At 35.6% G+C, this 15,811-nt stretch overlaps 2 protein-coding genes across 2 annotated transcripts; both read left to right on the top strand.

Annotated features, from left to right (window-relative positions):
- The first annotated feature begins 5,342 nt into the window (after window positions 1–5,342).
- LOC113354283 (uncharacterized protein At4g14342-like) lies at window positions 5,343–8,024 on the top strand. The gene is made up of 5 exons (XM_026597662.1): window positions 5,343–5,478; window positions 5,602–5,658; window positions 6,404–6,489; window positions 6,590–6,713; window positions 7,724–8,024. The coding sequence occupies exons 2-5, from the start codon at window positions 5,653–5,655 to the stop codon at window positions 7,769–7,771; spliced, it is 264 nt and encodes an 87-aa protein (XP_026453447.1). The 5' UTR covers window positions 5,343–5,478; window positions 5,602–5,652; the 3' UTR covers window positions 7,772–8,024.
- Window positions 8,025–9,449: 1,425 nt separating this feature from the next.
- Window positions 9,450–15,609, top strand: LOC113349904 (casein kinase 1-like protein 10). Its single transcript, XM_026593938.1, has 14 exons — window positions 9,450–10,087; window positions 10,186–10,226; window positions 10,945–11,014; window positions 11,197–11,345; window positions 11,559–11,654; window positions 12,985–13,055; window positions 13,139–13,200; window positions 13,328–13,391; window positions 13,525–13,609; window positions 13,767–13,893; window positions 14,015–14,088; window positions 14,177–14,240; window positions 14,529–14,662; window positions 14,950–15,609. The coding sequence occupies exons 1-14, from the start codon at window positions 10,012–10,014 to the stop codon at window positions 15,229–15,231; spliced, it is 1,395 nt and encodes a 464-aa protein (XP_026449723.1). The 5' UTR covers window positions 9,450–10,011; the 3' UTR covers window positions 15,232–15,609.
- The last annotated feature ends 202 nt before the right edge of the window (window positions 15,610–15,811 follow it).

Here is a 15,811-nt window from a genome sequence, read left to right as displayed (position 1 = left end):
ACTGATACTGAGATGCAAATTACAAAAAATTGTGAACTATACTACTGAGATAAGACTGCAAAGGTAAAAAGAAAGAAAATTCAAAATATTAACAGATTCCCAACTTACTGAAGTGAGTATATTACAAACTGAGAAAGTAGGAACACAGCTAAGAAACTGGTTTACAAGAAGAGACCAGTTACAAAAGACACCGATTGAAACTACAGGTTCAGAAAATAAAGACGCAGCTATAGGATGATTAAAGGATACAACTAGATGCAAAGAAAGTTTCAACAATGCAAGATGTATGAACAAGCGATTTGACTAAGCTATGATGCAGCAACACAGTTACAGATGTAGATGTGTAACAGAATATGGAATAGTTGAAATTTAGAGATTACAGTTACTACCACACAGCGAAACTACAGCTACAAATTTCTAACCTAAGTTTAGTTATTCTAATTTTCTAACACAATAAAACTAAGAATGGCCTTCAGTATTTTACAGGATCTTATGAACTATAGATGAAATTAACTCAAACTAGGGATGATAGAAGAGAATGATGCAATTTGATTAACTAACAAAAAGACTGAAATGATACAAGTAATATAACAGATGGAGTTGAAAGTCTAAGTTATACTAATGACTAAAACCTCAACAAGCATACACAAAACTTAACTACATCCACTAAGGTAAAGATGACTAACTGAAACCGACTGGTTTACATTGACTGAACCTACAGAAATATAAAACAAGGATGATGCTGCTACAGAATGCAATGACAGATAACTTTAAGTATGCAAGATATATGAACAAATGTAAAGATGGTAGTGAACTGTAAGCTGAGAAAAACAACAAAAAATTGAATAGGTTGGTATGAAAATGCAGATATGAACAGAATGCAAGTAATCAGGCTGGTTGAAGTTTAAAAACTACAGCTAAGCTAAGATGTTACATAGATAAGCTACACTAACCACATCAAAAAAAACTAAAAAAAAAATCTAACACATATATACAATACTAACTGAAATCATTAAAGTAAAGACAGAATTTCCAGCTACACCGCTACCGAGTCCCCGGCAGCGGCGCCAAAAACTTGGTAGGCTTTATAGAGATACCTATAATTATAGTAAACCGCAAGTGCACAATATCAACAATGTAAACAGGGCAAATACGGGTCGAACCCACAGAGACTAGAGCAGCGCGAAATTGAATCTAAAGCCTAACTAATACTGATTCAAATAAGAAATAACAACAGGGGTTTGAGTGTCGGAACTACAATATGTTGGCAAGGATCAAAGTAGAAAAGTGAAATGGAAATATGGATGCAAGGAGAGTTGAAAACAGTCAAATAAGAGGCACTAGGGCAGTTGAGTCCACCACTTAACCTCTACTATAAATTCAGCAACAGAAATTGTTCTTTTCTCTTATAACGGATCAGCGGTGAAGATACGAGTCTTTCGCCTTTCCAAAGGGGTTTCACAGATGGATAGTTTAACGTCAACTAAAGCATTAATCCCTAGTATTAGATGTCTTTTTACAACACAACTAATCAAAGATTAAAGATATCAATTAAACATAAGTTGATGCGACAATATACAGGTGTTCTAACAACCTAGGATACATGATATACTAGGTGAAAGTAGTACATTGCAGCTCAAAAGTTAAACATCTCTTAACTCAGTAAAGCACGACAAGAACAATAACGAAAACATGAATCATCTAGTAGTAAGTTAAGGACTTCATCTATGCCCTAGCTAAGAATTTAGAACATATTGAGAAGAAGAGACAAATAGAATTCAAAAAGAGATAAAACCATTGATGAAATTGAACTCTATTCTTCAAACTGGTTTCTCAAGAGCACTTAGAACATAGGAAATTACTTAAGAGTATTTCAAAATAAACCTTCACTTCCTTCATAGCACATGTTCAGACCATTCTTTTCTTTCCCCTAGCATTACAAAACAAAAAACCAGTGACAATTACCACAAACTTTACTCGCAAACGAACAAGTGATACAAAATATATAATTTGGCATAAATACAAGAAATTAGTGCAACAAAATGGCATAAACACCTACAACATGATAAGAATGTATGCAATATTAGGAACCCATCACCTCTTTACGGGAGGGTTACTTGGGATAGAATTTCAATGTTATCCAGGCGCACAACAAAAGTATGTGAGTATTCCAAGTAATACCTCATGTAGTCAGGATCGGCTTCATCACCGTTTTCCGCAATCTTCTAATTACACGTATTTACCAAACGACGTGATTCTCTATCCCTCCAATGTGTTAGTTCTTGATTTGGCGTATACTCTACCTTCAACCTTAAGGCAGTTGAATAACCCCGAGGATAGTCAACAAATGACCTTTCAAAAGCAAGTTGTTGCACACTAGTTTGTTGCTTATATCCAAGTTGCCGCCATCATACGTCGGGGATCATCCATAACGTATCCCGTTGGGTGGTACAACAGTCCATTATAATATGCAACATTACCAAACCTCAAAAAGTGGCGGTTTTCTCTAGCCTCCTTGTAAGGGTCGAACACAACTTCTTTGATAGTCATCGCGTCCAGAGACAATATCATATCTGTCAGTCGACGATTGTTACCGTATTTCAGAGTATTGTTGAACTCGCATATCTGTGCTCTAGGCTCATCGGGTTCAGAACTTTCTTTTATTGTCAAGGCTTTGTAGTTCGTGAACAATGTTAGGAAGTGTTCATAATCCCACACCTACGCAAATGTAGAATTATACATATAAAAAGGAGTAATTTTGTGTACAATAATAACGGTATATGTGAACAAATATAAGAACATAAGTTTAAAAACAAAATTACCGGAGTAGAGTGAAATTCCCGAAAAATTGATTGGTAACAGCCTTAGAGGTCGTTCTCATCTCCGACATCAAATGTGCAATTAGCACGGTGCCCCAAGAATATCCATGGACCTCTTCCAACAGATCCAAGTATTTTAGGTGGTTTGCACTCACCCTGTTCCCACTAGCATCATGAAATACCTTAGTGCCTAAGATGAATAACAGGTACGCAGCGGCTGTATAACGAATTTGAGCGGGATCCCAGTTATCCATCTTTCGTTTCTACTTCATCTCTCCAAACCTCTCTCTAAGCATATTCAGTTTCATTTTATTTGTCCTACAATTCTTAGATACATAGAAGCTTTGTATAGAAGTTTCGTAGTCCCAAGAAAACAACTTGTTAATCAAATCGTGTAACTTCGACCATTCTAGGTCCATGCATTTATTTCCTTCTGCAACTGATTTGCCGGTAACCCATATAAGCCTAGAATGTTCTGAGCATCATCAGGGATCAAGGTTATCTCTCCAAATTGGGAAGTGCATGGTATCAGTTTCACCACCTCTCGGCGAAGCGATTGACTGTCACAGAATCATACTCCACATAATTTTCAACCAAAGGATATAGCCCAGAGTCCTTTACTAATACTTGGACCTCTTTACATTTCAATTCCAAAGGTCATTTACTCGAGGATTGGTGTTGGAAAACACGTACTATTTTCTTATGATCCTACAATTAGGAGACAATGAGATTATACATTAATAAAAATAAAAATAAAGTATACATAAATAGGAGACATTGAAAGAAAGCATACATAACAATACACGAGCATAACGTAAAAATTCTTACATAGATTTGATAGATAGTACGTGCCCGATGTCTTTGTAGCCAAATAGTGGTATCGTATCGGAAGCTTGACCCTAAAATTTCCCACCACCAAGGTCAGGTAACATGTCATTAGGATGAGGAAGATGCGAACCTTTTATTTTGACTACTTTCTTCTTCTCTTGTTCTTTTTCTACCGGTTGTTCGCCTTCACCTTATCCCAATCCTTTTAACTTGTGTCAGTTGTTGACTTTGGCCCAACGTCTTCCTCTAAAACTTAGCTTTGGCTTGCTTGTTGACTTGGATCAACCTCATCATCTTCCTCTTCATCGTTCTCATCATCCGATTCTCCATTACGTTCGTAGATTGCTATTTTTCTACGGTCCTTACTCTCCCAAACTTGCCCTCTTGTAGAGCATTCCCCCAACTGCTTATTGCGACCAAATTCTTTCCCTTAAGGAGGAAGAGACTCGTGAGTGCCAAGAGCGTTCTTCTTTCTTTTCTTAACGCTGACATCTTTACTTTTTCCTTTCTTAGCTTCCTTGGTTTTAGCCCTATCAAAAGACATACACAATAAATAAACGACAACTAACAATCATATCTAATATCGGCATAGATATCCTGAATAACACGGAGGATGGCATTGTCTATCGACAACTCGACAATGCCGGTAGTTTTAAGTAATTCCAAGGTTATTCCTGTATACCAAAAAATTACCGGCATATGCGTAAAATTTAAAACAGTGACGTAACCCAGTGTCGAGGTAGTATTCAACTTAAAATCAATGTCGGGATTAAACATTCAGTTTCAGGTAATTTTAGTTTTTTAGCCGGCATAGTATTCATACTAAATTCAATGCCGAATCAAATTATCGGCATGATATTCATACTAAATTCAATGTCGAAACACATTACTGGCATCGTATTCATACAAAATTCAATGCCAAAATTGACTGTAACTCAATTTTTTGAGTTAGAGTTCACGATTCTAACATAAACCCACTGCTTTAAATCGATTAAAAAACGTGTAAAACGTTTCAGAATCACTTACCTTCTCACAGAAGCCATTTCTTCGAGAGTTTTATGGTCTGAATCCTCTTCTTCTTCCTCAAGAGCAATCCGAGCAAGCCTTTGTTCTTGTTTTTGTTGAGCTACTGATTTTGATTTTGAATGCAGATTGGGATTGTGTTTCTTTCGTGGAGGCATGGTTGTAGATTCGGGTAATCGACAAAGATATTTTTGAATCAACGATTAATTGACGATGAAGAACGATGGTATCGATAAAGAAATGATGAAGATTTTTTTCTTCAAAACCCTAACCTAGAGGAGTGCCGGAACTGATAGTGAAGGAAACCCTCCGTCTAAGATGTGGTCGGACCACATCTGTTTTGTATGTGACCCCTTTTTATTTTTTGACACCTATTTAACTAAAAATCCTGCCCCCTCCAAATCTCCTTAACCGCTTAATTTTTTAACAAAAAGTAGGAAGTTAGAAAAAGAAAAAAGCTAAATAGTTAGGTAATAAAACTATTTTGGAAGTTTTTCTATTTCATATGACGGGTCAGCATTTAAAGAGAGACCACATCGTAGCCGCACCGTGAAGGTAATTGGGGATATGATTTTGATTTTTTTGATATTAAGCTTTAAGTTTTTATTTTGAAGGAATGGTATTATAATCTTTTCAATATGTTTCCGCCCAAAAATACCCCTTAGTAGACACCGTTGAATGGGGATAGTAATTTATATCCCCCGTTAGAAAAAGTATCCCCGCGTTCGATATTTCCCCAGCATTCTTATTTTCCATCTCGAATCATTTCTGTAACCCAAGTGATATCTTCTGGTGCCCTGCTTTTTTTGTAAGAATTTTAACTAATGCGAGGCATCTCTACTGTTGTTTGTGGTTCTTATTTTTAGGGTTTTGTTCCAGTTCCTCTGTGTTATGATGTGTTTGATAAGTGTTAGGTTTTTGTTTATGGCAGGTTGTAGCAGAATATTGAAACTCTTATCTAATTTTTCCTAAAGAATCAAATATGCAGGTGAGCTTCGATTCTACTCTTTGTTAGCTACGGTATTGTAATATTGTTCAAACTAAGGTTGTAATTGTTGATGCCCCAATCCATATTGCAATAACAGATCATCACTTACTATAGATAAAATTCACATCTTTTTCTTAGTTTCTTACAATTCCATCCTAACCTAACTTTGCTTAGAGTTGGAAAAAGATGAAACATTTGTCTTTGTGCCTTTGATCGAGTCTCATTATATGTTTGTCCACTGTTAAGTGGTTTTCACCTATTTAGGGGTGGTGTTATTAATGTCTTAAGTTTGTAATCCAAGTAAAGTGTATCAATGTAGTATTGTGGTTGTCTGTTAATTTAGTTTTAATCCTCTCTATCCTTTCTGGATCCATGAAATTCCAAGAAAGACAAGATAAGAGACCTTAAAACTTTTTAACTCCAAATTTTTTCTGATGCTTCCCTAATCGATAACTTGCCTAAACACCGCAAGCTTGTAGACTATATAGATATGTTTAAGTGTTGAACTTCTGAAACGAAGTGCGAATTTTCTTGAAAGTATATTATGTTATGTGCATGCAAATGGGTTAAGATGTAAAAGTGTAGAGCATCTGAAACAAGAATACCTGGATTTCTATCAACATTTTTTATTTTTTTTCTGTATGTTTCCTAATTTTGTACTCTGATGTTGTGGTTAATGCTTACTGCAGAGTTTTTACTGTCTTTTTCTCTTAACGGTTAATAATTTCTTGTATATTTGGTTCAGGCGAGTGATAGGTTCAATATAAATTCCCAGCTTGAGCATCTCCAAGCCAAGTATGTTGGAACTGGCCATGCTGATCTTAACAGATTGTAAGTTGTAAATTTCCTCAAAAGTGTGGTAATAGCTCATTGTGTAAGACTTATTTATCTCCTGTTAATGGTTGTTCCTTTTGTTCTTTTCTTTAATTAGTGAATGGGCGGTGAACATCCAGCGCGATAGTTATGCATCTTATGTAGGTCATTACCCCATAATGTCTTATTTCGCCATAGCGGATAACGAATCGATTGGAAGAGAGCGTTACAACTTTATGCAGGTATCTACATGGTGTTTGTATCTTGTGTTATAATATTTTTTGTCTGTCCGTATGTTTGCCTTTGTTGATTGGTGGGGTTCAGTATTAGTTAAATGTCTGATGCACACCTTTTGTTCTTTTGCTGCCATCTTCATTTAAATGGCCACTTTTTTTTTTTTTTTTTTTTTAAAAAAGAAACAAGTTTCATCTGTTAACTGTTAAAACATCTTATACATTGATTATTCTTTATGTTGCGTAACTATGCTTGACCTATGCTAGCTTGGAGAGCCGCATAATCGATTAACAAGAACAATTTTCTATAGATTCTTAGCTGTAGTGCTAACATATGTAAGCTGTAGTGCTAACATATGTAGGAAACTGGTGAATAACACCAGCGGGCTTGTCTAGTATATGTGAACCAAAAAGCTAGACCCTAAACTTAAATAAATAATCCTTAGGGGTTTCCACCAGACATCTGTTTTTTGTGTCCGAACTGAGTCCCATTCCATGCTGTCCGGCCTGCATATGTAGGAAATCTGGTGGATAACATCAGTGGACCTCTTACTGAGGTTTCCAGGTTCTCTTACGCTATAGTTCAGCTATTATATGTATGTTTTTTTTTTATCTAAGTAGTGGCTTATCTCTTTCCGTGTAGTGTCATATGTATCCCTTTCCGTGCTAACCTTGTTGACTTCTAATTTTTGACGTTAGCTGATACATGTAACTATCTGCTCCGGAGTTTATGTTACCATAACATTTTTTTTTTATTTTCATTTTCATTTATTGCTGATGAAATACTGATTTTGGTCATGCTAGTTGTTAAAGCAAATCTGAGGTGCAAGGTTTTTTAGTTTCTGTTTGAATTATTCATCGATGAATACAATCTTGTAGAGAATTAATTTGGATTTAGCTTTGAAGTCTTTGTTACTTAAAACCATCCTTCATAAGCAAAACTTGCTATATCTTTACTTCTCTTTTTCCTCTGTACCTCTGTTATGACCACCACCACTCTTGTATTAAAATTTGTGCAGAAAATGCTGCTGCCCTGTGGCCTGCCCCCTGAACGAGAAGAAGATTAGGAAGCGTCTTTACTGGTGTTGAGATAAAACAAAAACATCAGCTTTTTAGATGCTTGCATCTTTGAGGTTCTGTAAGTCATATGTAGCCCACCGGCATATGTTTTGAGACCATTTCATTGACTGTCTGTTGACTAGATCTATTTCTTCATGGTGTGTATTTAGAGTGTCTTCTGTACTTCTTATGTGGGGTGATGTTTACTATTTGCTCATTGCTAATTATCCTAGACATGTTCTAAATATGCACACACAAAAATGTCTCTCTTGTACGATGCTCATCATGATTTGGGACTGGGTGGACTTACTATAGCTTTGGGGAACTACTCACTCATTCACGTTCACTTTTAAACATCATAGCACCCATAAATCACGGTGCATAACATAATACTTTTTCCCTTGGTAAATAAAACCCTTGAGTTTTTGATGGGATGTGCTAGATCCTTTTATTTTTGTTACATCTGTGTAGGCAATGTGAATTATCTCGATTATCTGAATGATATTAACCCAAGTTGTTGAACTCACAAGGGAGTGATTCTGCAAATCCCTTGGAAAATGCATGGCGTATGTCTTCCTACATTAAACATGCCGAAGTAGTGATCTACTTTTCCTTGCCTGTGATGCATTTGACGTGTTGGACCAAGATAGTTTAGGCTTAGCCGGGTATTCTTAATCCCGTAGTTGAAACTTGAAAGCATCTGGACTCAAAAGTTCTAAAATTTGTTGCCCTGAGAGTGATAAATTCTCTAACCAGTTTCTTATCTTGATAGAGACAAATTGAATGAGAGCGGCTCAATGGGTACCCATTCACGTAGGAACTCAGCCGGTTCTAATTAGTGTAGTAGACCTTTGTTGTTTGTGATCTTTGATTCAAGGTTGAAGGTATTTGAATTTGAGTCGGGTGTTCGTTGGGTAAATATGATTGAAATCAGACTCCATTAAAATCTCTCAAACAGGGGATTTGCTAACTCCATTAAAATCTCTCAAACTCTCCCACGACTAACCCCTGTTAATCATTTAAGTTAGAGAAAACAAACGACTTACTGGTAGATTGTCATTGGAAAAATTCCGAATTAGATGAGTCTAATCCTTTTTGGCATTTTGCATTATCTAAACCAAAACCTGATGCCAAATTGATAAGTGTTATTGGAGCACTAGATTCTTTTGTTAAGATGAAAACAAGCTAGTTTTTTTAATGAGCTGAGATAAATTCTAACATTGAAATCTTACAAAGTCTTAAGGATTGATCATTCATCTACTCTTCTGATTTCAAGAATAAATTGCCCAGTCTCCTATCACCGCTTCTGCTGGCTTGCAAGTTCGCAACAAAACTGAATCCAAACTAAACCAATGGAACTAAAATTGGTTCAGTTAGCTTAAAACACAATTCACGGAGAAAACGTGTAATTTTACTGTAAAAAGTAGAGCAACAAAAAGTTGGTATAATCTGTTGTTAATAAAACGACGTTGGTACCACGATGATCTAAACACTGACATAACAGATCTATTTCCCTGCACTGTCACATTTTAAATTATTCGGCCTATAAGTACCCAACACGTGGATACAAAGTTAATCACATAAGCAGTACATTCAATTTTTAATCTGTCAGACCAGAAATCAAATTACAAAATAAATAAATAAATAATAATAAAACAAAAAAAATCATAAACAGCTTTGGCTCTCTCATTCGTTCATTTCTTCTCTTCTCATTCTCTCCTTTTTCTTAAAACCTCTTCTTTCAATCGATTGTTGTAATATTTTTTAGGGTTTCCTTCGTATCCAAACACAATCTTCGACTATCAGTTTTTTTCTATACATATTTTTTATCTGTAAAATTCTTTTTCCAGATTCTCATTTGAAGATCTTTTGATTATCTTCTAATTTTTTTATTTTCAGTAAATTTTGTTTGATTATTTTGATATGGTGAGAAAATGTCGGTTGATGGCAGGAAAAAAAAATCAAATTTGGGTTTAGGAATTTGTGCTTGAATGTAATGTAGATGAATGCTTTTGATTAAAGTAGATGGTAGATCGAGGATTGGTTAGGTTAGGGCTTGATTTGGTGAAGAGGAGAGCTTATGGTTTGTTGATTGTTTTGATGTTTGTGTGAGGATATCTTTATTGATTATTAAAGATTGAGGATTTTAAGGATTAATTGAAAAGTTACAAAATTTGGATTCCAAGTCGGTTGTAAGCTTGTAACGAAGAAGGTTGAGATTGTTGTATAATTGCTAAACTGGTAAGCAATGGAGAATGCGATCGGTGGAAAGTTTAAGCTTGGGCGAAAGATCGGAAGTGGGTCTTTCGGTGAATTATATTTAGGTAAATTTATTATTTAATTTTTTTTTCGCCTATGCATTTTCAACTTTGTTCATGATGATTTGCTTTATTTAGTTTTTTGGTGATTTGGTTTGATTCAGGTACTAATATACAGAGTGGTGAAGAGGTGGCAATCAAGCTGGTACGGAATTACTTTTAATTTTTTTTTTTTAAATTATGATGAATAAATTTGTTCAAATTGTGAATATGCTGAGTGAAGTGATTTTAATCCACAGCTTTAAACCTGAAGAATATGAAATATTCTTTCGTATGTTTCTTTTGTTTGTGTGTAATATGTGCAAAAGAATGGAGTTTATATTTTGCATATATATGCATTGTGCATCCTTGTTATCTTTGTTATCTGACCTCTCCACGAGAAATGTTCCCTATGAAGCATGTTAGAACTAGTTATTTAGGAGATATGATCAATGAATCTTGCTTCAGAACAATCTCGGCACTCATGATATTTATAGTTCGTTAGGGTTGAAGTTGTGTCTTGTATGTAGTTATGTTTTTATTATTCAAAATATGGAAGATAAGAAATGTGGAAATTACATCTTTATTCATGATAGTATTTTATTTTAGCTGATGAGTGATAAAGATGCTAAGTGCTCACTCTAACTGCATATGGTTGTAGTTATGTTTTTATTATTCAAAATATGGAAGATAAAAAATGTGGAATTTACATCTTAATTTAATGATAGTATTTTATTTTAGCTGATGAGTGATGATGATACAAAGTGCTAACTCTTAACTGCATTTGGTTTCCCATGTGCTAATGATTATGTTAAATACTTGTCGTTCTTTGCACTAATTTATGGTCTATTAACTGAAGTCACACTTGGTTTTATTCTCATCAGGAATCTGCAAAGACCAGGCACCCTCAGCTTCATTATGAGTCAAAATTGTATATGCTTCTTCAAGGAGGAAGTGAGTACAATTTCTTTCCATTAGTTTTTTTATAGTTCAGTGTTTTTGTTATTGTGCATTCTCAAACGAAAAGAGCAAGGTTTAATACGTGAATTTGCTTTAATGTCGTGAGCCTGGAGAATGGCGAGTTTGATAGATGAACCACATTATCCAATTAATCTTGTTTTCATTTTTGTTTGAAGCTGGAATACCCCACTTGAAATGGTTTGGCGTTCAGGGCGAGTACAATGTAATGGTTATTGATCTTCTTGGACCAAGCTTGGAGGATTTGTTTAACTACTGCAATAGAAAGTTCACGTTGAAGACGGTGTTGATGCTTGCAGATCAGTTGGTAAGTACACCCACATTGCTTTTTTCCTCAGTTGCAAATTATTAGTTTCAGACGTTTATCTTATTAATTTCGTCGTTTGACGTTTGATGCTTTCAAGGTTTATATTGGTTTGTAAGCTTTCAAGGTGATGCTTTATGTTGTAAACAATATGTAACTATTGATGTCACTAAGTCAGTTTCCACTATAACATTCTATCTATTGTTCTTTTTATAGATCAACAGAGTGGAGTATATGCATACCAGAGGTTTTCTTCACCGTGATATTAAGCCTGACAATTTTTTGATGGGGTTAGGTCGCCGCGCAAATCAGGTATATACTCTTCACATGGTAGTCTAACCTAACTATAAATATAGTGCATAGCGATGATCGTAGTTCTTTTCTTTCTCTACATTGTAGCCTATCTCCATAAACTACCCTTTATTGCTACACCATTGTATTTATTTTCTTTCATTGGGTACTCTTAGTTGCATAACTCCTTTTACAACAAGTTATAGAATACACACAAAAGAAAATAATGAATTGGAGATCCTTTGTATCGGTTGTATACTCGAAGAAGGCTGAGAGTTACTGTAACTTGGGTTACTTGATGCCATTCCAGGTCGCAGTCTAGGTTAAATCCGTTTACTCACTGAATATTTAAATTGCAAAAAGGATAAGCAGTTGTTGCAGGTATAGTGGTCAGTAGATAGTTGCCCCAGTGCCTGCAGGTTGCAGTCCAGTTTTGCTTCTTTAGTCTTGTTGAATTACAATCCTATGCCGTCCTCCTGACTCTTGTGAATCCTGCTGACAATTCACTGGATTTTATAGTGGTGCATGAAATCTTTATTTTGACACATCTTTTGCTCTCTTTCCCCTTCCTCATTCATGGAAACTAAAAACAATTTTCTCATGTCTAATTATCATTTGATGAATAAGATTTTCATTTTTCAGACAGTTCCAGTTCTGATATGTACTTTAATCTCTGCAGTCAAGATCACACAATTTTGTTAACGTAGATGAGTTGGAGCAGTTTCGTGTGCTTGATCCATTTAATCTCGCTTTTCAAATCATAGACATGCTACTAGAGTCAGATTTCATATACTTCGACTCTCAGGGTTTCTAATGCTAAGATTTGTAAATTCTTTATAAGATCATCCACAATCACAAATGGTATAAGTTATCCTAAAATGGTGCCAAAATATAAAATTTGGTGTTCATCAGAATGGAGAAATGTTATCTCAAATATGGGAAGAGTTTTTTATGTCGATGCATGGTGTTCTAAACACATTATCAAATATGGTGGGCGGTGTTTTAAACACCTTCTCAAACATTTCTAAAATATGGGTGGTGTTTCAGACTGGGCTTAGCTTACGGAATTATTTGGGAGGGGATATAAACACCACGCGAAGTTTAATTCACCACCAGCTAAATTTGGTAATATCTAAATTCTAATGGTATATCTACCATTCTGAGTTTAGCATATTTGGTAAATACTCCATTTTAACATATCTGTTGGCTGTTGCCACACCCAACAAATATGGTATATATAATGGTATATGTTATATATACCATTTTAACTCCATCATTGTGGATGCTTTAAGTCTTGCAAAAAGAAAATAAAGTTTTGTTATTATTTTTCTTGATGTGATCTCTACCACAGGTGTACATTATTGACTATGGCCTTGCCAAAAAATACAGAGATCTTCAAACTCATAAGCACATACCATATAGGTATATCATTTTCTCCTTTAATAGTGACTTCTGTTATCTAGACTTATCTTGCTGTAAAGATTAATTTTTTGTCTCCCTGACAGGGAAAACAAAAATCTAACTGGTACAGCTCGTTATGCTAGTGTCAACACACACCTTGGAGTTGGTGAGGCAAATTTAATATCATTTATAGCAACTGAAATTGGTCGCTTGTGCCCTGTTTTTTTTCTTTTTTCCTTTCTTATTCAACCTTATTACAAGACCACTCTAACTGGGGATTCCTTTCCTTGCAGAACAAAGCAGGAGGGATGACTTGGAGTCCCTCGGTTACGTGCTTATGTATTTTCTAAGAGGAAGGTACAATCCAGAAGCAACCAAATTGTTCCTATTCCTCTGTTTTTAGCTGCCCTTCTGGTGGTGGTCCAGTTTTATAGGAATTTATTATGCTTTTGTATGCTTAAATACATTTTCTTTTATTGCTGACAATCAGCCTGCCCTGGCAAGGGTTGAAAGCTGGGACGAAAAAGCAGAAGTATGATAAAATTAGTGAAAAGAAGATGTTAACCCCCATAGAGGTATAGTTTTATTAACTACTTTTTGGACTTCGAATTTTGTTTATTACATCTTGATTTAGTAAGTTAGGCACTTCTTTAGCTCATTGTCTTGGCATGTCAAGAGCGCCCAGTGGATTATCAAAATAAACATTCTGACATTTTTTGTATTAATCAACAGGTGCTTTGCAAATCGTACCCATCAGAGTTCATATCATACTTCCACTACTGTCGGTCTTTGAGGTTTGACGACAAGCCAGATTATTCGTATCTGAAAAGGCTATTCTGCGACCTATTCATTCGAGAAAGTAAAATTCCAAGCTATATATCCTTATGTTCCGAACTTGGTTTATTTGGCCATAACTAGGAATCCTATATCGAAGCTGATATCCTAACAAATAATACTATGATACGCTGTTAAACTTGCAGGTTATCAGTTTGACTATGTGTTTGACTGGACTATACTGAAGTATCCTCAAATTGGCTCTAAATCTGGATCACGAGTAAGTGTCTCTGAAATATGTGTTTGTGCTACGTGATTATCTATAATCCACTCATTGAGGGCTTTTATTATCCTTGTTATCATTACAGCATTCCAGCGGAAAAGTAGGATTGAACACAGGACCATCTGCAGAAAGAACTGAGAAAACCACAGGTTTGACTTCTTTCATGTGGCAAACTCAATCAAAGTTACAAAACCAAGTCGATATTTAAATTTCTAAGTCACTGGATACCAACTCCAAGTTGATTTCCCATGTTACGGATGACGAGATGGATTATGCAAGTATATGACGAAATCTTCATGCCCTGGATAGTTTTTGATTCATGTTTTTTTGTTATTTTTGATCGAATATTATGCGAACTTTGATGACAACGCTCTGTTTTCTCCAATTTTTGTACTTGCCTGTGATCTAATCTTTGTTTTTGATTTTTCTCTCCCTAGTGGGACAAGACATTCGGGAGAGATTATCAAGTGCAGTTGATGTATTCGTTAGAAGAAACACAATAGGTTCTGGTTCGCATGGCGATCATTCCAAGCACAAAAATTCAGAGGGTGTACCATCATCCAAGGAAGTGGTAAGTAATTTTGTCTTAACCAGACTACTTTTAGTTGTTACACATTTGTTGTTGGCTCTCTTTGTTTCGTATTTGCTACCTCTGTCTCTCTGATGACAACTTCTACTAAGAACCTCCTTTGATGAAAATTCTCACCAAGCTGGTCTGGACTTGCATATTTGTTATTACTTGCTTGGCGGGGGGGTTTTGTACCTCACATGTTATCGACATCTATTTTAGTTTTTTGAATTATTTATGATTAACTTCCAAGTGTTATAATAGATCAATCTTTCATAATTTTTGGCTAGGCACCTGGTACAGAAAGGGGGCGCCGCTCTTCCTCTCGCAATGACAGCACCTCTAAAAGGACTATTGTTTCAAGCACTAGGCCAACGTCTGGTGAACCAAGCGATAGTCGCTCAAGCCGGCTACTGTCAAGCAGCAGTCGCAGTGCTACACAGAGAGTTCAGCCTGGACTCGATTCAACAAAGTCAACATCTGTCTCTCGTATCACAAGTGGAAGAACTGTCCGTGATGATGCTCTTCGCAACTTTGAGCTCCTATCCATGGGCACAGAAAAAAGGAAGTAAGTTTGATAAAAGATCTAATCTTCTACTGGTAAAGAAAATGTATGCCTCTTTTTAAGAAAATACTCCCACTTAGTCTTGGTTCTCTGAAATTCTTAGTCATCTTCCACAACTTTCTTCTGCAAGAAATAATAAAAAGGGACAACAAAAAAAAAATCGGTGTGGGGGGTAGGGGGGAGGGGGAGAGGAGTTCTTACTTTGGGGAATGTTAATAGAGATAAATTTATTACTACTATTTTATACATAATCAGACTCACTAGTTGTAATATGCTTCTTTTCTTTCCTCATCAAAGAGACACTTATAACTGTCATCTTTACTCTGTATCAACTATTCTATCTGTTGTAACATTTTCTATCAAATGAAGATTGGATTTTCGAGAACTTCTATTGTTCTATTTCTCTATGTCTGGCCTGATGATGGTCTGGTGTCTGAAACGATGTTTTCAACCTCTGCTTACCGTATTGAACCCGTCAAAAGTTTTTCATTGCCATTTGCGATATTGTTGGTTTTTAATCTACCCTGGAACAAGATATTCATTTTAGACTGGACTTGTGAATCAGTTTTGACTGGAGTATAGATAAG

This window comes from Papaver somniferum, chromosome 2 (assembly GCF_003573695.1).
Source record: "Papaver somniferum cultivar HN1 chromosome 2, ASM357369v1, whole genome shotgun sequence".
NCBI lineage: Eukaryota > Viridiplantae > Streptophyta > Magnoliopsida > Ranunculales > Papaveraceae > Papaver > Papaver somniferum.
Note: the sequence above shows the minus strand (reverse complement) of the source record. Positions and strands in the feature narration are given on the sequence as shown.